The sequence below is a fragment of the Pleurodeles waltl genome, chromosome 7 (assembly GCF_031143425.1).
Source record: "Pleurodeles waltl isolate 20211129_DDA chromosome 7, aPleWal1.hap1.20221129, whole genome shotgun sequence".
Classification (NCBI taxonomy): Eukaryota; Metazoa; Chordata; class Amphibia; order Caudata; family Salamandridae; genus Pleurodeles; species Pleurodeles waltl.
In genome coordinates, this window is record NC_090446.1 from 710,769,455 (window position 1) to 710,791,860 (window position 22,406).

The 22,406-nt window shown below is 43.6% G+C and overlaps 1 protein-coding gene across 1 annotated transcript in view; it reads left to right on the plus strand.

Moving 5' to 3' along the window:
- LOC138304578 (uncharacterized) overlaps positions 1–13,878 on the plus strand; it is a 99,943-nt gene extending 86,065 nt beyond the window's left edge. The window contains exon 3 of the mRNA XM_069244748.1: positions 7,038–13,878. Within this exon, the coding sequence (XP_069100849.1) occupies positions 9,821–10,819 (999 nt within the window). The 5' untranslated portion in view covers positions 7,038–9,820 and the 3' untranslated portion in view covers positions 10,820–13,878. The remainder of the gene's footprint in view (positions 1–7,037) is intronic.
- Positions 13,879–22,406: the final 8,528 nt, after the last annotated feature.

The following is a 22,406-nucleotide window of genomic DNA, read 5'->3' on the forward strand; positions in this document are numbered from 1 at the left end:
GGAAGCCAGAGTATGCACACAGACAGGAACAGATTTAACATACAAATGTCAGAAGGGAAGCCTGTCATGCCCCAAGCATTGCTACTGATAGCTCTAAACCAGCTACATCTTCCTTCACATACTGCTAGAGACAATATGTACCTCCAAATATGTCAGGATTGGTTTGTCCCTAACTTACATGGGATGATTACAATGTACATACACATCTGCACAGTGTGCCAGCAGTATTCACCAAGTCCCACCTCTAAGGTAATAGCTTCCACAATACCTCGCCCACACGGTCCCTTTAAGCAACTGCACATTGATTACATTGATGTGATTGACAGATGCAATCCTTATCACTATCTTATAGTTGTAGTCTGCCCATTCTCAAGGTGGAAGTGAATCAGGACCTTGTGTTCACTGTGATGTCAAGTCTGCTGCTAATTTTTTTATCTGTGAGGTAATACCGCAGTGGGATGTCCCTGAGGGGATCAGATCCGACAATGGCACCCACTTCATCAATAATATCTTTTCTCACCTCAACACTTTGTTAACAATAACACATAAATTGTCCTCAGCTTATCATCCGGAAAGCAATGGAATTGTGAGCGCCTTAATAGCCTCCTCAAGAACAAAATAAGTAAACTCTGTGTGACATTGAAAAAGAAATGGCTATACTGCCTCCCATTAGCACTCTTTGCTTTGAGAAATACCCCAGGAGCAGATCACCATTTGACTCCTCATAAAATAGTGACAGGTAGAACAATGAGCACATTTGTGCCATTGTGAGAAAACAGGGCTGATTGCAGAGGCCCCATAACTTTTTGCCCCCATTTTCCACTTTTTGCTGGTGTTTTCCTGACTTTAAAGGTGCCCTGGGTACTGCTAACCAGTCCCAGGGCCTGTGCTCTGTGTAAAATGGATATGCAAATTAGGCTAATTATAATTGGCTAAGTTAACCTACCTATAAGTCCCTAGTATATGGTAGGGCATGTAGGTTTAGGGACCACAGCATAGGTGGTGCACACCTAGGTGCACTGCTGAGGTGCCCAGTGTCATTTTAAAAGCAAGCCTGCCTTGCTGGCTGCTTTTAAATTAAAGTTATATGCAAATTCGACTTTGGAATTAAAAGTACTTCCAAAGTCTTAAACTACCTTATTTTTACATATAAGTCACCCCGAAGGTGTGCCCTATGTGCCCCTAGGGCTGGGTGCCATGTAACTATAAGCAGGGACTTTATAAAAATAGATTTATAAGCCCTGGTGAGGTAAAAACAGCCAAATTCGTTTTTCCCTCATTGAAGTAAATGGCCTTCATAGGCTAGAATGGGCAGACTTTATTTTAAATTTTAAAGTCTCCTTAAATGTTACATACCAAGAATTTGGTATCAAATTAATTGTTGTAATAAATCCCACAACTTCCAGTTGTTGGATTTAATATAACTTGTTCAGGTAAAAAGTTTAGCCTTTACCTAAAAAGTTGCCAATTTCAGCACTGCATTGTTTTTGCTGCTGTGCTCTGATTGGCCAGCCTGCAGCAGCTTCTGCCAGGCTGCCTTGATTAGGTGTGAAGTGGCCTGGCTTCACACAAAGGAATGTGCTTGGGGGAGAGAATCTCCCCTCAGCAGATGGTGAGGCAGGAAGGGGGAGGGCTGCCAAACTGGTCTTCAAAGGCAGAGAAGGACATTTGGAGCACCCAGCAACACCCCCACATCCTGCAACCCCAGACAGCTAGGTGCCCCCTTGATTAGATTAGGAGAGGGCAGGAGAGGGGTGTGTTTATGATTTTTAGCCACACCAGTGGGTGGGCTCAGCCAGATGTAACCTCCAAAAATCAGATTCAGCCATGTTGGATTTTTAGAGACTGTTGCCTTTTGGGATGGATTTTTGCCACACTTTCCAGGAAGTGGTCATCACAGGGGGACGACCCTGTACCTGATTGGAGAACCAGGGCCCCCCTGCTTTTCACCCAGGAGCAAGGATAAAACTGGCAGACCTGCACCCACACCTCAGATCCCCACCAAATTTCAAGAAGAAGGAACTACAAGGAGAAGAAGGACTGCCCTGCTGGACCCCTGGCCTGCACCTGGACCCTGCACTCAGAAAGACTGCACCAGCTGCACACTTGGGCTTCACCACAAGAAGGACTTTGCCTGGTTTCCACTGGTTCAAGGAGGCACTCCCTGTTTGCTACAGGTGAAAAATTGCTATCCAGAGTCCCCTGCACCAACTCCTGAAAAAGTGACCAGCTGACCACTGTCCAGTGGCCAAAAAGGAGTTTGCGCCAGGTGTATTCTGGGAGTTGAAGTCCGCACTTCCCAAGGACCATCACAGAACTTCTGGACCCTTGGGGTGAGCTGTGGACCCCAAAAGAACCTTAAAAGAACATCTGGGTGAAGCCCCAGAAGTTTGGAAAAGATTGGAGAATTTTTTAAAAGAAGCTCCATAAAGTGACCGACCCGACGCGGAAATTCTAGCCGGCTTGCCTCAACCGCGACCCGGCCTGACTTCGTGGTTCGTCCCGGTAAAGAAAAACATCCAAAAAAGAGACTAAGTCCGAACGTAAAAAGTTGACCGGGACCTTCCAGCCATCGTATCCGAGAAGGGCTCCACGGACGTCGGATCAAGATCCAGGTTTACCCCGGTCGAAGGATTTTCATCTCGAAAAAACGACTAAGTCCGAAGGTAAAAATCACCACCGAGGAAACCGACTTCGCGTATCCGGACAAGGGCTCCAGGAGGTCGGATCCAACTGGCAGGTTCGTCCCGGGGAAGAAAAACATCAAAAAAGAGACTAAGTCAGAAGGTAACTTTTTAACCGAGGCCTCCCGCGACTTGTAGCCGAGCAGGGCTCCATCGCGGTCGGCCTGAAAGTTTGACTTTGCCCCGGTCCTGGTGCAACCAGATGACCCGATTGGCGCTTTTTGTTTCTAAGCGCTAGAAAATAATAATACTTTAAAAATTCATATCTCCGGTTCCCCTGAACCGATTTTAATCGTTTTTGTGTCATTTTAACCCCTTCTGTGCCGCAGACGTAATGGTTACGTCCTGCAGCACAGTGCTTGTGTGCCCAGGACGTAACCATTACGTCCTGGGCACAGAGCCCAGAGGGAGCGCTAGCGCTCCCTCTGTGGGGTTCCCCCCCACCCCACCCAAAGGCAGGGATGGAAGGCACTTCCCCTTCCAACCCGACCCCCTCACCCAGCGCGCGATCGCTGACCTATAATTAGGCCGGTCTGCCCCCAGGTGGGGCAGAAACCTCTAGGCACCAGGGATTTTTTTGTTTTTGTTTTGTTTTGTATTTTTTAAGTGGGGAGCGACCCCTCAGGCAAAGGGTCGCTCCCCTAGGAGGCAATTTATATTTAGGCCATTTCTACCCCCACTGGGGGACAGAAACCACTAGACACCAGGGAGTTTTTTTCCCCGCGAATTTCATGCAAGGGGAGCGACCCCTTAGGCAAGGGTCGTTCCCCTGGGGGGCAAATTTATTTTAGGCCATTTTAGGCCCCTGGGGGGCAGATCAGCCTATTTTAATTAGGCCGATCTGCCCCCAAGGGGGGCAGAAACCACTAGGCACTGGGGATTTTTTGTGTGTGTTGTTTTGCAGATGGGGAGCGACCCCTTAGGCAAGGGTCGCTCCCCTGGAGGGGCAAATTGTATTTAGGCCATTTCTGCCCCTTTGGGGGCAGATCGGCCGATTTTAGGTCTATCTGCCCCCAAGGGGGGCAGAAACCACTAGGCACCGGGTCACTCCCCGGGGGGGGGGGGTGGCGTGGGCAAATTTATTTTAGGCCATTTCTGGCCACCCAGGAGGCAGATCAGCCTATTGTTATTAGGCCGATCTTCCCCCATTGGGGGCAGAATCCTCTAGACGCCAAGGCAAATATTTGTTAATGGTTTTTTTTTTTTTTTTTTAGAGATTGGGAGCGACCCATCAGGCAAGGGTCACTCCCCTGGGGGGAAATTGTACTTAGACCATTTCTGCCGCAGATTGGCGGAATTTGGGTCAATCTGCCCCCAAGGGCCAATGTCACGCATGGGGAGCGACCCCGTAGGCAAGGGTCGCTCCCGGGGGGGCTTAGGGGGCCATATTTATTTTAGGCCATTTCTGCCCCCCCTGGGGCCGGCTGAGCTAGAGGCCAAAATCCACAGGTAGGCACTTTGTAAAAAACACCTCGGTTTTCTGGGAAAAAATATGATGTGTCCAGGTATAATTTGTATCGGGAGACTTGGGGGAACGCTGGGTGGAAGGACATTTGTGGCTCCTCTCAGATTCCAGTACTGTCACCGAAATGTGAGGAAAATGTGTTTTTTTAGCCAAATGTTTAGGTTTGCATAGGATTCTGGGTAACAGAACCTGGTCAGAGCCCCACAAGTCACCCCATCTTGGATTCCCCTAGGTCTCTAGTTTTCAAAAATGCACTGGTTTGGTAGGTTTCCCTTGGTGCCGGCTGAGCTAGAGGCCAAAATCCACAGGTAGGCACTTTGCAAAAAACACCTCTGTTTTCAGTGAAAAAATGTGATGTGTCCACGTTGTGTTTTGAGCCATTTCCTTTTGTGGGCGCTAGGACTACCCACACAAGTGAGGTACCATTTTTATCGGGACAGTTGGGGGAACACAGAATAGCAAAACAAGTGTTATTGCCCCTTGTCTTTCTCGACAATTTTTCCTTCCAAATGTAAGGCAGTGTGTAAAAAAGACATCTATTTGAGAAATGAACTGTAATTCACATGCTACTATGGGCACCCCGGAATTCAGAGATGTGCAAATAACCACTGCTTCTCAACACCTTATCTTGTGGCCATTTTGGAAATACAAAGGTTTTCTTGATACCTATTTTTCACTTTTTATATTTCAGCAAATTAATTGCTGTATACCCGGTATAGAATAAAAACCCATTGCAAGGTGCAGCTCATTTATTGGCTCTGGGTACCTAGAGTTCTTGAGGAACCTACAAGCCCTATATCTCCCGGCAACCAAAAGAGTCCAGCTGACGTAACGGTGTATTGCTTTAAAAAATCTGACATCGCAGGAAAAAGTTAAAGAGTAAAACGTGGAGAAAAAGGGCAGTTTTTTTCACCTCAATTTCAATACTTTTTTATTTCAGCTGTTATTTTCTGTAGGAAACCCTTGTAGGATGTACACAAATGACCCCTTGCTGAATTCAGAATTTTGTCTACTTTTCAGAAATGTTTAGCTGTCTGGGATCCAGCACTGGTTTCTCACAGATTGTGGTCACTAACTGGAAGGAGGCTGAAAGCACAAAAAAATCGTAAAAATGGGTTATGTCCCAGTAAAATGCCAAAATTGTGTTGAAAAATTGGGTTTTCTGATTCAAGTCTGCCTGTTCCTGAAAGCTGGGAAGTTGTTGATTTTAGCACCACAAACCCTTTGTTGATGCCATTTTCAGGGAAAAAAAACACAAGCCTTCTTCTGCAGACCCTTTTTCCCCTTTTTTTTTTTAAACAAAATTTTCACTGTATTTTGGCTAATTTCTTCGCCTCCTTCTGGGGAACCAACAAAGTCTGGGCACCTCTAGAATCCCTAGGATGTTGGAAAAAAAGGACGCAAATTTGGCGTGGGTAGCTTATGTGAACAAAAAGTTATGGGGGCCTAAGCGCGAACTGCCCCAAATAGTCAAAAAAAGGCTCGGCACAGGAGGGGGAAAAGGCCTGGCAGCGAAGGGGTTAAAGATAAAAATATAAACTATTTTCATAAATTGGTTTTGGATTTTTAAACTGTTTCCTGTGTTTTATTTAATTACTGTTTTGTGATATTTGAATGCTCTACACTTTGTCTCCTAAGTTAAGCCTTGACGCTCGTTGCCAAGCTACCAAGGGTTGAGCTGGGATTAATTTACTGAGACCTAACTGTACCTATGTGGAGGTTAGTGGCTTGTTGCTAGGTGTAGGTACCTATCTGCCCTACCAATAACCCATTTTCCAACAGCCATCAACTAGACATAAGTTGGAGACTGAGAGTGCACCTGAAGTTGTACAAACTGAAATGAATGAATACATGTCTGAGCTAACCAAAGTTGCCAAGTTCTTCTCTAAACGGGTTGCATGTGCAGCCAATTGGCGCGCCCACGCATCTCCTGTAAAGGATCAACAAACACCATTACCTTTGGGAACTTTAGCATATATTCGCAATTTTGTCAGAAAGTGGAAGGACTGCAAATTCAATGGACCCTTCCCAGTGACAGACAGGACGACTACAGCAGTGAAAGTCCAAGGCCACAAACCATGGTACCACCTCCAGGACATCCGCCTGGCCCCGACCATGCCATCCATCCCTTTGGACACTGAGCAGGAAAATGATGGGGGAGAACAGGAAAAGCAACCGGAGTAAAGCCTCTCTCTAAAGCTCCAAAATTAGACAATTCTTCTTTCCAGTTATGTATTTTATGTTTGTTTTTCCTCCTCGGTGCACTGATATTGATGTTTTTAGCCCTTAGATGTTTTTATTTTTTTGATCCTATATTAATTATTACACGCATGCGTAGAATTGTTGATAATGCTATTGACCATTACCCTCTCCCTACTGCTTTGTTTGATAGTATGTGGTACCAGCACATGCATAGTATAGGCACAGCCACATCCAACACCAGTTGTTATGTATGCTCTCTCATTCCCCATGCTGCTGGAGTAGATAGATTGCATCTCCCAAAAGAAGTATCCCTAAACATTACACATTGTCTCCTGCACCTATTTATATGCAGAATGAGAGTCCTGTTACTGCACTAGTTAACACAACTAGATTTGACACCACCCCAGAAGTCCTACAAGTCCTGACAGGAAAACAAGAAGAGATATCAAAAAAAGAAGAAAGCAGGGAAAAAAAAGGTCTCACCCAGATTATGAAAAAGGGGTATTACATCAAGGTATTTTTGGAAGGTCTTACCCATCATCTGAATGTAGTAACTGTTTAGCTAAACCCCTGCCCCCTGATTGTGCAGGTAGGCCAGTTTGGGATGCGAACATACAGAGATATAGATGGACAGGAACTACCATACACCCTACAATAAAATTAACACCGTTTTCTCTTTGTTTCAGAGGGAATGGGACAGTGAAGGTGGGGAGTAACCTCAACTGCAACATCACCACCTACAACGCTGATATGCAGGGTGGCACCTCCAGCCTGATGGATAACTACGGGATGTGTTGGGCCCGGCTCCAAATACAACTACCCTCGAACTGGAATGGCCTCTGCTCCCTAGTGACTTTGCACACCCCCTCCCTGGTGATACCAGGTGTGGACATCTCTCAGTTACATGACCATCCCATGAGCCGTCCAACAGCCTTGCGCCACCATCACCGGACAAAACGAGCTGCTGAGTTTTCTGGTACTGCAGTGTGGAAAGACGTTCCACAGGAACATAGACTATTTAATGATGCCCAAATTTATTTTGTTAGCATCCTACCATTTATTCAGGCGAAAGCAACTGCATGCTGGCTGCAGATCACACGCTTTGAATTGATGAAGATCAAGAATGCAACCGAAGATGGGTTCAATGCTATCAAGGAAGAACTCCAAACCCTTAGGCTGATGGTAATGCAACACAGATATGTACTTGATTTAATGATGGCCATGGAAGGAGGGGTGTGTAAGAAGATTGGATCAGCCTGTTGTACTTATGTGCCGGCCAATGATGCGGACAATGGGACATTGACTCAGGCCATTCAGACATTGCATGATCTACAAAAGAAAATGATCGATGAGGGGGGTGCCCCTGATGGGTGGTTCGAGGGCTGGTTTGAATGGGTGCCGTCCTGGATGTCAGGGTTGTTCAAGGTCTTGTTGCCTTTGATCGTGTTGTTGCTCTTGATGTGTCAAATGTTTCAGGTAATAATGGCATGTTGCAAAAGGATGACAGCTAAATTGGGAATGGCAGAGTAGTGGGTATGTGGTGATTCCCCTAGTTTCATTAGTAGATGAGAAGGTAGGAAAAGTAGTTGAATAATAAATTAGAGGGAGGAATGATGTAAGAAGAATCGGAACACATCATATAGTTCTTCCGGTCCTCTTCCATACGCGCTGCCAGGTCAGCGCTCTAGTTGAAGCGGGTCTTTAGACCTCGCGTCCTTAAATTCGAATGGGAGAGCGGCCACGCAGCAATAGGTAAGTGCGCTCTCTCTAGATACTGCTATTTTAAAAAAGAATCAAGCTTTTAGGTCCAAAGACATTATTTAATTTCACTTGGTGGGGCTTTTTAAGGGGTGTTTTATTCAGGAATATTTCCTTCTGTATTTTTAAATGTATTAAATTATTGGTGTGTTGACTTGCTGTTTCACGGTGTTGCGAGGCGGAAATGAGGGTCTGTAAGAGCCCTTCTTCTGGTCCTCTTCCACACGCGCTGCCTGGTCAGCGCTCTAGTTGACGCAGGTCTTTAGACCTCGCGCCCTTAAATTCGAATTGGAGAGTGGCCGCGCAGCAATAGGTAGGCGTGCTCTCTCTAGATACTACTATTTTAAAAAAGAATCGAGCTTTTTGGTCCAAAGACATTATTTAATTTCACTTGGTGGGGCTTTTTAAGGGGCGTTTTATTCAGGAATATTTCCTTCTGTATTTTTAAATGTATTAAATTATTGGTGTGTTGACTTGTTGTTTCACAGTGTTGCTAGGCGGAAGTGAGGGTCTGTAAGAGCCCTTCTTCCGGTCCTCTTCCACACACGCTGCCAGGTCAGCGCTCTAGTTGACGCAGGTCTTTAGACCTCACGCCCTTAAATTTGAATGGGAGAGAGTCCGCGCAGCGGGCGCGTGCAGCGGGCGTGCCTAAGGCAAGCCCGTCTGCGCCCGTCCGTGCCCTGACGGGCCCAGGGGCCAGAAACTCTGGTCTTTTTTTTTTACTGGTTCTTATTCTGACATATCTAAAGGTAGAGGGATGGCTTTGTCCTGCAACCACAAAGTTCCAGTAGACTGCAGTTCTGATTGGAGATGTGAGGTATGTAATTGGCAACTATGTGCTCCTCAGACGTTGAGGGAAGCCAGAATGGAACACAACAATAAAGCAACGGTGGGGAATTTAAATAAGCCGATTTGTCAGGCTCTAGTCAATGTTCGGCCTCTCCCCAAACACAAGCTAGAAATCAGAGAGATGCTTGAAGTATGGCATATTGACTGTCTTTTATGAACAGAAACTTGGGGTAAGGTAGAATCTGATCCAGATTGTATTGAGGCAACTCCGCCGGGGTATACGTATTATAGATTGGACAGACCTTTGGGTCGAGGTGGTGGACTGCCCATTATTTGAAGATCTACGTTCTCCTGCACTTGGACGAACTCCTCTTCATAAATTTGCGAAGCAATGGTGTTCAAGATTTCACAGAATCACCTGGTGTTTCCCGAGGGGTTACTGATCTATAGACCTCCTGGTTCTTTTGGAACTTTTCTTCAATCTTGGGTGTCCCTGTTGGAACCTATGATTATATCTCCTAAGGCTATTATTTTAGGAGACTTTAATATTCATTTTGATGAATCCTCTAATTCTATGGTCCACAAATTTTTAGAGTTGATGTTAGCCTTAGACTGGACCCTTAAAGTCTCTACGGCCACGCATATAGCTGGTCATATACTGGATGGGATCTTTGCGTGCACTGATTTGGGTATGGAGCTAACTAATTCTCTGTTAAGCTGGACCGACCATCATCTCCTGCTATTTAAAATGGAATTGAAGTGTACTCGCCCCTCCCCTTGCAATAAGGAGAATCAAGTATTTAGACCATGGAAACAATTTAAACAGATATAACTGATACCAGCTCTAGAAAAGACCCTGGTAAAGGACAACAAGTTCTCTCTGCCCCCTCTTGATTGCCTTTATCAGGGCCTCGAGACTGTTATGTCTCAACTGGCACCTCCTAAGATTCTTAAGCCCACTAGTAGGAATAAGTTGAACCAACCATGGTTCACCAGTGAATTGAAGGCTTTTCAAAGGAAATGCCGTCAATTGGAGAGACAGTGGAAATTAAATCCTGGCACTGAGGAAAGGGAGCTACTCAAGTCTACCTTTAAAATTTATAGAGCGGCCCGCTTTAAGGCGAAGTCGGACTTTTCTACAGTTAAGGTCCAGGAGGCTTTGAATGTCCTGAGAGAGCTAATTAAGGTGATCAAGGAATTATCCACCCCTTTTAAGCCACCTGATTTAGTAAATACACAAGAGTACTGTGACAAGGTAGCAAAGCATTTTGAAAACAAGATCCTTTGCTTTTATGCTAACTTTGCCCCTCTTCATGTCAGTGGGGAGTTAATTCCCTGTATTTCTCCAGACTCGTTAGCTAGTGAAGTAACTCTGTCTGACTTTCCTTGCCCGTCTCATGTCGATCAAAGCAAACTAATTTTGAATATGAGGTCTGGCTCTCCTTTAGATCTATGTCCTCCTTCAGTGATTCGTATGATCCCTGATTATATAGCTCGGATTCTCATGCCGAGTTTTCAGGAAATTCTTAAATCTGGATGTTTTCCTTCTAGATGGAAGGAGACCATAGTAGTCCCTGTAAAGAAGAAACCACTTGGAGACGTGCAGGACCTTGATAATTTACGGCCAATTGTGCTCCTTCCTTTCTTTGCCAAGATCTTAGAGAAAATCATGAATAAGGCACTAGTGGATTTTCTGGGGGAAGTGGAAGTTTTAGATCCTTCGCAGCATGGCTTCAGGAAAGCTCATAGTACGAAAATGGCCCTTATCTCCTCCAGTGATTCTATTCGTAGACTTGTGGATGACGAACAGGGTGCCATCCTAGTCCTGTTTGATTTATCTGCAGCCTTTGATACTATTTCTTCCCAGATTCTGACAGCCCGTCTCTATCAAGCAGGTGTTAGAGATAGGGCCTTGAAATGACTAGAATCTTTTCTAACTAACAGATGGACTACGGTCAGATGTGGTAACTTCGATTCCACACCTTACCTTCTTCCTTGTGGGACTCCACAGGGTTCCTCATTAAGCCCTACTTTGTTTAATATTTATGTTGCCCCACTAGCCAACCTGGTTCGTTCTTTTGGCTTTATCCCCTCTTCATATGCAGACGATACACAGCTTATTATCCCTGTTAATAAAAACTGGGAGGAGGTGGCGGACCGTTTTAACCTCTGTATGAAGGAAGTTAGCAACTGGATGGGATCTAATTGGCTGAAATTGAATGCTTCGAAAGACCGAAATCTCTGTTTTGGATCTGGTGTTAAATATTGGAATCCGCGCTGGTGGCCATCAGACTGTGGTTCTCTTCCTACCCCTTCTAATGTTAGCAAAAATGTGGGTGTTCTGTTTGACAATCAACTATCCTTCAAATATCAGGTTAATCACATGGTTAAAATTGGTCTATGGATGATTAAAATGTTAAGGAAAGTCTTTCCTTTTCTTCAGCACAAATGGAGAGTTGCTGCCACTCTAGCCTTGTTAAAATCTAAAATGGATTACTTCAATGCTTTGTTTCTCAATTTAGACAAAGGCCTTCCTAATAGGCTACAGCTGATTCAGAATTCAGCTGCCAGAGCAGTTCTTAATCTTTCACGTTGGACTTCTGTGAGAAGTAGTCTCAGACAACTGCACTGGCTTCCAGTGGCTAAGCGGATTATTTTTAAATCCCTTTGCTTGTCTTTTAAAGCCGTGCATGGCCAAGGCTCTAAATATCTGTCTGCTAAATTAGGCTGGTACAAACCAAAGAGGCATCTTAGATCATTATCAGCCTGCTATATTCATGTTCCCCGCACTTATAGAGCAAAGAGGAGTGATAAAGCCTTTACTGTGGCTGCTGCCAAGTGCTGGAATTCCCTCCCTCTCAATATCAAGGCTGAAACATGTTATTTACGGTTTAGGAAGTTGATTAAAACTTGCCTCTTTCCTAACTAATCTTTTATTTTTGTTTTTCTATGGGTTGGGTTTTCTTTATGAGTGTAGTGACGTTTTTTACCTATGTTAGCGCTTCAATGCTCTTTGTGAGCCGGAATGTGCTTTATAAATATATCTACATACATACATACATACATACAAACATAAGTTCCCAAACCCCAATACAAACATTTTAAGCTAGGGGTAGTTGTAAACCAATGTAAGTAGTGAAAGGATTAATACATGACATGCTAAAAAAAAAGTCAGACTAGGTTCAATAGAAAAGGCAGATCATATTTAGGACAAACAAACACTTATTATTTAGGAAACTTATACACATGCTGCATTGTTAAGTTAGCTGTGCTAACACACAAGAGGCCCAAGCCAAATTAGAATGATAGTTTTTCTTCGGAGCTGCACCAACTGTCGCTTTCAAAATCTTCACTTAGCACGAACAGGGTGGAACAAAAGGGTGTATCCTGCCTTAGCACAAGGGTTCTAAAAACCACAAGTCATTCATATCTTGGTGAGGGGAACTGTGTAAGGGTCAGATAAGCATTTGCACAAGGCAGGGCTACCGTGAGCATCATGTAACATATAATCACTTGTCATGCAGAAAGATAGAGATGCTGAATGACGTCAATGTTACTTACCCACTCATGAGGCGACCAATAATCATTCATCTGCTCGTCAAGAGGTACCTGTCCCCTATTATCTTATCTGCATTGCTTGTTCTTGCTTACGTCAATGCTGATCTTGTCAGCGTAGTTTTTTGTGGTTTTTACAGTATAAATACCACTGCTTTTGAACTAGAACTTTGAACTTCACTCACGGCCTCTATGTTGAGACTGCCTGTTGTTCTCAGCTGAAAATCAATTAAACCTATATTACTGTGTCGAATTGATCTGTCTTATTTTATTAACAGATTTCCTTATAACAAGGTCACCCATCCTTATGCTAATATGTTATTATTTGGAGCACATTGTATTTGAAAATCTTATACTAACACCCAGCTCAGCATGAATCAGAAACAACAGGTTTTAGAAGGAGAAGGCATGGGCAAGCCGAAGCAGCACACCTAAAAGTGAAAGTGAGCAAAGCCCTTAAAGAGAAAGTGAAGTGATAACACGATTGTTTGGTGACTACAGGTGATTTTGTTTTCTTTTTTCTCTTTATTTTATTTAATGGCTTGTATATAAAAATAAGTAAGCCTCAAAAAGAGAGAAAACACCACCACCCGAATCTATTGGAGACAAAGGATAGAGGAATGTGGCTATCTATTGGGGAGCGCTATTTCTCTTTGAAGGGCACACCAAAGGAGAGTCTCACTTAACCCCCCCTCTCTTCACACTATAATTACTCCAAGTCTTAAGTGCACGATTATAGTACTAAAGAACTCAGAAACTGATACCAAAAGAAAGGGAACACTTACCTGATAGAGGCTTCTTGCCTTCTTTTCTCTTCTTCTCTCGCTGGCGACTTGGGAGCGGATGAATGGCAAAGCTTTCCCTTACCTATGGAAACAGACAGAGAAGAGATTACCAGGGGAACGGAAGAACAAGACATGGAAAAACAAAAACATATCCTCTTAATAGACTCTGAGAAAGCACCTAAAGCTCTTGTGGGAAATAAAAACAAATCAGCATTGTCAAACAATCCCCAGTGTAAAGTCCTGTTTGTAAACCAAATAGAGATAGTTAGACCGCCCCGGAGCCGTAACTTTCCTGTCAAACTTGCGCACTGTTTTGATACAAGAACAAACAGTATAAACGTCAGAAAATAATTGGTGCTAAGTTTTTAAGCACAAATATCATTGACACATCCAGTTCATTTAAATCACAATGTAAGCATCATTTGTATATTTTATTTACTTTACCTGTCGTAACATTCTTTACAATACACACCAGTGCAATGAAATGCTTTGTAAGAGAACAGTGATGGTGAGTGTACCTCGGTGTATGGGTGCTTAACATAAACAAGTTGAGAGAACTGAAGTATAGGGCAAACAAGCAAGTTTGTGTCTGAAATGTACAGTGAAGCCAGACATACACATGCATTCAGAACTATTATAAAGTGACAAATAACATAAATAAATTAATTGCTTAAGGGCTGTCTTTGGGAGTAATTATTGGTGTGTTTACAATGTAAGGAGATGTTTTGTGGGCGCCACTTAAAACTCCTGATAGGAGAGATTGGCCCTGATGGTTGAAGAATGCAAGTTCAAGCAAAGGGAACCTAGTTGGCCGAAGGACTGAACTCTAGAAGAAGCACAGGGTGATTTGTGTGAGACCTGAGGGCTCCTAGATGGATAATTCTACACAAATAGTCAGTTCTAGATAGATAGGGGCTTGATCATAATCAAAAAAGGAGAGTGAGGGATCACTCTACTTTCCTATCTATACCAACCAAACAAGAAGAGAGAGACCGCTACCTGTGTGCTAACAAATCCCCAATTCAATGGGGACTCTTAATTAGCTTTTAGAACACTTCTTGCCCACTAACATCCGTTAGTGGCCTGCTTTATCATAGGGGTCCTACCCGAGATGCCTAATACATCTTGGTGTGCTATAAGGTCTGTATTACGGTGGAGCAGGTTGTTTTGTCAGAGATCAACTTTATTAAAATTGCCTCAAGGAATCCCTACCAAAAAAGAGAAATATTTAATAATGTGAACCTTGTGTAGGGTTAAAAGATAACAGTAGATGTGAACTGAGATTCCTATGGTCTCTTACATATAGATCTACACTTTCAGCCATGTTAGTATGTGCCACTAATGGTCAAATGGCTTTCTTCAGGACCAAAAGATCCTTTTTATCTTGTGCTCATCAAACGCTAGTGTACACATGCGTATTATTGATTGTGTTTTTGTAAAATTGCGCCGTAACTTACAATCTTCGTAAACTTAATACAGGATCGTGTCCCATGAGTTCATCTGTAGTGATAAAGGTAAAAGCACATTGCTATGTATAAAATATTAACAGTATTCATTGGTAGTTATATATGAGGTGTACATTTCCATCTGTAATAGCTGCACAGAGTTCATGTCTAATAGATTGTGCTTCAAAAAGGGAAAATGCACTTTCCCAGTAACCTTGGCTGTTGTCATTAGCTATGTATTACATGCATTTCATGCAACCAAACTCAAATAACAAGGCCACTGCCCACCGCCAAAGAGAACATGGAGACCAATATTTGTGTGATCTCTGGGACATCAGGTAATGAGAGCCAAGTCTCCCTCGCTGTAACTGCTATCTAAGTGTATTACAAAAACTGCCCGGGACCAATCCATATGTCTCAGTCGTCGCCTGCATAGTAATGACCCTGCCTATTGGGCAGCATCATGCACCCATTGTCTTGCCAGCAACCAACAGCATAGTCTGGGCTATCCGTTCAAAGGTCAGCAAAATCAAGATGGTGAAGTCCAGTCCATACAACGCATGGCATATCATTCCTCAGATTACTCTTTCCCACAGTCAGCACACCAATCGAATCACATGTGGCAGGGACTCAGAGACTCACCTGCTTCTTATCAACAGGGCCCTTAGTGTATGCAGGGCATATTTACCACCTAGTAGAGTTTTCTCATAGTTCCCCTATTTATCTAACCAATGTATTGAGTGTTGCAGATGTGCTGCGAAGTAGTATAGTTCAAGATCAGGCACCTCCAACCTCCCTCCCCTTATCCCACTTCAGCATGCGCGTTGCAAGGTCCACTCAACATCATTTCTCAGCCACACCAATTCCACTAACAGCTGATCCAATTCCTGAAATGCATGATGAAAGATTTCATACATGGTGCCCTTAAGAACAATGAGACACCTGGCAACACCACCATTTTGGCCAGAGGACATTTCTCATTATGGATAATTTAAGCGTATTCCAAACCGCTATGGAGGACAGGAGATAGCTTTGCTGCACCCCATGCGCACCATGCATTACCAGGTATCCTACGCTATCTGTTTTCCAGCAGAGTCCCGTCTCTGGGAATGCACCACAGGGCACCACTAGCAGGAACAAGACTGACTTTGAGTGGTTAACACAGACTCCTGACAATTCTCCAAGATCCTCATGGCATGCAGCAGGATCAGGATGAATGTGTCCGGCCACCCCCAATACACTATTGCGTGATTTTTATAAAGTGACACCATGTGCCCTTCAGCCTGCATATCAATGGCTCTATGCACCTCCCAGTCCCGACCTGTGCCACTGGCTTCGTGTGTAGCAATTTGATCCACTGGATATAATTGTTGCTCAGTCCCATCCCCTCCAGAACTGTCCATACCTACTTCCAACTGACAGAGTCAAAGGCCTGCTCATATTGGTCATCTTCTAGATCAGGGGCAGGCATGACATGCATCTGGTGCTGCAGTTTACAGATTGTGTTTCAATGTGGAATGAACCCCGACAGGTCCATATGGACCAGATGCAGCAGGTGCCTCAGGAAGTGCGCCACTAGGATTCATCAAAGGATCTTCTGATCCACATACATAGAAAGTGGTCGGTATGATGATGCCTCCATCTGGTCTTCTCTGGTTTCGGCACAAAAACTATAAGAGCCTCCTTCATGTCCAGGAGCATTCTCCTTTACAGTGCCTCCACATAAATCAATAGTAGATTTTCTGTCAGGAGCCTCATAAAAGGCTTCACAAAATTCGGTCAGAAGGCTGTCTCCCCCTCCTGGTGCCTAAGTGGTTTTCAGTGAGTCTATCTCCCATAGAAGTTCTTGATAAGTCAGGGGCATGCCAAGGTCTGTGCTGTCTTCAGAAATGGGCCACAGCAGTGGTCATGCCTTCAAATATTTAGTTATGAAGTTTCATCAGGTTGCAACGGGATAGTGTACACCTGTCACAAATGGTCTACAAGCACACCATCGATCGCCTGCTGGGTGTAAACATCCCAGCCCATCTGATCCCTGATAGAGAGGATAAGTTAGGAGTGCATTATGTTTTTAATTAGCCTTGCTGGCACGCATCCCATTCAGTCTCCATCAATGTGGAACTGCCTCCTATCAGATACCTAGAAATACTTCTTCAGTTGGTACCACAGGTGCAGAACATGCTGTTGGAGCATGCCCTAATCCTGTAGTGTTTCCAGGCGGGCCATTAGCATGGCCTCTATATTTGCCAGTTCGTACTTCCACCCTATTAAGTCTCGCTCTAGCATATGTCATATTCCTGTAGATGTTACTATACACACTCCCCTCATTACCACATCCATCGCATTCCATTCTGATGCTGTATGCATCGTGTAACCTAAATTGGTCTCAAAATATTCAGTTAAGGCATCAGTCAGCATTCTGGTGAACCCCAGGTTGGTAAAAGTCTCTTCTCTCAAGCACCAGAGGGACGCTTGCGGCACCTGTGTATCAGGGTGTATGTCGTTAAGAGAGGTGAGTGGTCTGACAGGTAGCATGCCAAGTAGCCTTAGCTAGCCACTTGCTGAGCCGCATCTACCTGCACAAACAAGTAGTCCAACCTACTATAAGTGCAAGTTGCTGGGTGTAGCAGGAGAATGCCCAGGTCAGCAGATGATGCGTCCGCCAGATATCAACCAACCACATTCTAGCCATGGACTGAGTGAGTGCTACTGTCATGTGTGGCCCATCTGGGGTGGGGCCTTGTCTATCTCACCATCTAACACACAGTTAACACCCAGGCCAGTATGACCTCCACATCCATATGCCCTTGTACTAATGCCAGTACTGTCCCAAAAAAAATTGCCTCTATCAGTGTTAGGGGCTTGTACATTTATATGGCACATCTCATGCGCAGCCAGAGTACCAAGTAGGATAACATATCTTCCCTCTGGGTCTATCTGAACTTGTTTAATCTCAAATGGGATCCCAGGAGCCACCCATATGAGGGCCTCCCCATATGAGGGCCTCATGTGCAAATCCAGTATAATTTGTGGCATAAATCTGGCCTCTCCATTTTTTCTGCAGGTGCCAATACAGTCTCCCCAAAAGTGTGTTTCTTGTAATCGGGTAATGGCCACCCCGTATCATTTAAGGCATGCATCATTCTATAGTGTTTCTCTGGCTTGTACAACTCACACACATCCCAAGTGAGGAATTTATAACTAACTCCTGCCATCACCACAGTAAAAACAGATAGGTGCCCAGTCCCAGTCTCTGGGCTATAACTGCTGAGTCACTTTTTCATCCTTCAATTTATCAATAGAAGCACCCCAGCTTAACTCAACATGTTGCAACATTTCCCCACAATTTCACTCGTCCCGTCCCTCCCACAGGCGGAATACACAGAATGCCCTTCGACACAACCTGTGTTCAAAGAAGGATCAGTCACCACCCGCAACCTTCTTAACCCATTCACCCCACAAACTTATTTTAATAGAGCTGTAGGTGTGAGTCCCCGCCCGCAGTACTAAACCACCAATTATCTCATAGTAGTGGTCAGCACAATGGCCACTGGGCCACAGCGGGCACTCAAACAGTGAGTGCCTATCCACCAACTGTCCGGAACCACAAAAATCTGTGAAAAGGCATCAGAATCCATCAGAGCCGTTGGCAACGTCCTATCCAAGTAGACCAGTATGTGTCCCCTCTCCGCTGTGTTCAGATTCTGCGACTTGCCGCTGAGGTCTTCCCGTTTCTATTTGATAAACACACAGGATATTTTTGGGGCCTCCCTCCAGCTAGGGCTCCTTGTCACCTGCTCCAGTTCAAAGGACCCCATCCATGCTACCATCTCCTGTGGTGTTTTATGGAATTGCACCCTGCCTTCATGTGGAATTCTGAGCTTTGCAGGGAACATCAGGCTATATTTAATGTTGTGTTCTCTCAGTTTCTTTTTAACTGGCAGGACATTTTCTGTAGGGGTCCTCTTCCCTGCAGGTGTAATCTGAGAATATTAGTATTTGTTTGTCTTCATACCGCCAGGGCTGTGGACTTGCACATGTTGCAGTATAGCATCTCTGTCCCTATAGTTAAAAAGTCGTTCGGACCAGCTTTTCAATCTATTATTCCAAAAATAGTTCTGCTGAGGGACCCTCTACTCGTTCAAGAAAGCCTACTAGGCATCCACTGTTTCACCTTGAGCGCCCCTCAGCATCATCCAGGCAATCCTCCATATGGGTTGTTCTAGGTTTTAACTTCTCTTTTCAAGGTGGGTACCTTCTGCCACCTTCGCTCCTTTCTCCTTACCAAGGCAGGCCATCCAGTGCACAAAATGGTCACTGGCACCCTGTGCGGGATGTCAGCCCCAGAGGATCCTAGCCCCCCTGGCAGAGTAAGTCCAAAGGAATATTGCCCCTTTCCTGTCTAGTGGTGTAGGGCGATGGGTCCGCAGCACCTCTATCGTCGCAGGTCCCAAACAAGTGTTACTGCTAGTTTCAAACTTTAATCTATTCAGGGCTTCATCACATGAATTCCCCCACAGCAGCACAGGAATGGCACACAGTGTGGCCAGTGTCCAGGGGGCCGCTCCCAGCAGTCTGCAGTCTCTCCTGATCTTCTGCCCCAGGTACCTCCGAGCTCAGCATCAGCACTACGGAGTCCCCAAAAGCTAAGGAGAAGCCCTCATCCAGTCCTAAGACAATACGGGCCCCCAGACAAAATTCCAGAATAAATTATTATCTTTGATATGCAGCAACATTAGTAAGATGTGTCAGGGTATATTTTTTCGTGAGAGGAAGTAATTGTCTCTAAAGTAAGTTAAAATGATTCCTGTCAAAATCATGAATGTGCTGATGATGGCATTAGCTGCACCGAATATAGACTGTGGTTATTGAAAAACTTTAACTACAGAGCCCTCATAAACTGTCACCATCGGTATATGGAGCAGTTTATGTTTTTGGCCTACATAATTTATAATGGCTTATCTCATAATTTGGGTCCTTCTTTGCCTCTCAATAACAAAATCTTTTCGACAATACATACTTATTAGAGTGTTGTGTTTTATATTATTAGAGAAGTTACATTTATTTGAGAGAAAAACAAAAATGAGCATTAAATCATACGTAAGCACCTTGTTGGTTTAGATGCTCTACTTAAATTACAAGAAAGAAGGGAGTAATTGCTGATTAAAATAAGTGATGTTGAGATTTCTTTAGCTTTACTTTTACTGTGTACCCATGTTCCAATGGAAAAAAGGATGACATGGAGTCATCTGGTAACCCTAGATGCAGCCAGCACTGTCTTCCTCACCCACAGTCAGTATAGCATTTATCAGATTGGGTGGGGATAGAACCTGTGGTAACCTCTTGGTTACTTTGCTTCTAGTATCACCTCCTTATGTAGCTCTGTTTAAGTTTCCAAATTTGAGAGGTACCCACCACCCTGCCTGGCAGTAGCGTGGTAAGAGGTCACACGGAGACCTTTCACAACTTTACTACATGGTAGTGTTAGCGCGTCAGAGCCTTGATAAGTAAACTTATAAGGAGACTCGTTTAGGTCGACAAACCTTTGGACCACATTTGGGATCTTCCCAGTATGAAATATTTTCTTGGCATCACCAATCAATAGATCAATAAACAATCAATAATAACAATCACTAGTCGATAACCATTTAATAAGAATAAATTATCGATCACATCATGACTTCTCAGTCACAAATAACCACACCAGTTTAGTCAAAAGTTAAGATATTTATTTCCCTATTGGTTACAATTTAATATCATGTCCGTTAATCTCATTAACAATAAAACACTCCAAAACAATCCAATCTGTAATCAAAGCGCGACTTAATCAATGCATCAGTTATATTCATTCAGCATTTAGGCACATCATTTATATGAATCAACTTAGCAGAGTCTCATTAGTACATGAATCAACAAAGCAAGAACTCATTTGTCTATTTGCACAAGATATTAGTGAACGCCTTAACTAACCTCAAATTAGCATTAGCATGTTGGGCTTCATGCAAAAAATGTTAGTGACCACGAATTTAGAAAACATCTAAACTAAGGCCTCTATCACAATTAGCAGTTGGTACTTAGAAAGAAAAGGCAAACAGACAATTACAATTTGCATCGGATATTTAACAATCCAAAAGATCAGCAAACAGCGTCAGTCTTCGTCCTCAGGACATCAGTCGATTCACCATCAGCAGAGATAGGACGGGGCAAAGTCTCAAAATAGCATAGCTACGGAACGGATTACTTCCCTTTGATGGAGGCGAAGTTAGCATTAGACAAGAATGGGGTAGAGGATGATTTAAAGTGACAGGACAATTAAACTAATATGTGGCAACTAGCAAAAAGTCCTCTAGCAAAAGTCTCATAGCAAAGAGAATGGCAAAATGGCAAGGGTAAGAGTCCCCGTTAAAGTGGAAGAAGAAGTGTGTGTCTGTTTCCTTGGGTTACGCCGCTTAACAAAACTGTCTAACTATTCCCTTATTCCTCATTGGATGAAGTTTGGCGCATTATTATCTCTATCCAATAATTCAGTAAGCACCTTACTAGAATTTTCCACAATTAACAGTTCCCATGTTGCGTATTGGTCCATGTTATTGACGTCTTCAACAGTTGGAATGTCAGGTAGAGAATGTTACACTTTGCGCTCCAGTCAGTGTCTTCCTTGCTTCTCCTAGTACGGTTAACCTTGCACCTGTTACAATTTACACTGTTGCATCTAGCAAGAACGTCACCTTGAGCAAGCCGGTTCTCATGAGAAAGAATTTACTACGGCTAAACACACATAACTCCCGGAAAAATACAGCTTTGTGTCCTTCAGGAAAACAGCTCAATACACGTTAGAAAATACAATTCAATATGAGGCCAGGCAGCTAGGCCCAAACCCTCGCTAAGTTAAAGGCCCTCTGGTTTAATAAAGCAAAACTCTTAACATATAACTGTAATTATGATATGCTAATACAAGTTCAAACATTATTACATAACAATTCAGAATTAATAAGCCTTTTCATTAGTCTTTGTATACATTGGTAGCCACTCCCCGTGGGCACATTTCAACGCGTGCATTATTTTCTATGTTAACACATTTTCTATGCAGCTTCATCACACATTATATTGCAAGCTTTTCGTATTAATATTGCTTTTAAGAGACACACTCCAACAATCCCTCCTCTGATGACACTTGTCATCACACAAAACCTTCCCCACTAATTTTGCATCAAACTCTTTAATTTCAATCTCTTCACTTACTGGATTCCCCTTTAATTTTTCCCTAAACAATTTTTCCCTTTCTTTTTCTTCCCTCCTCTTATTATTTTTCACCCTATTCAATTTTATCCTTTTGCTAATTTTACATGCCACCCATAATCCACATAGGCAAGCTATAAAAATCAATATCCCCTGTATTATTTTAGACAATATCCCGTGCCAAATGTTGCTAAGCCAATTCCCCACTGAAGCAAAACCCCTTCCAAACTTTTCCCAAACACCAAGTTATTTCAGTTCTTTCAAATCTGTACTATCTAACTAACTTGTCAAGTTAGTAAGCATACTTCTAATCTCATTGCTATTTTCTGTTATATATGCACAACAATGACGCTCATTAAGCAACCTACAAACTCTGCCATTTTTCGCTCAAATAATGTCTAAAGCAAGCATGTTTTGAAAAGTCATCACCCTCTCCGCAGCAAGTTCATTATCCATTAGGAGTATAGCTCCCGAAAAATTTGTC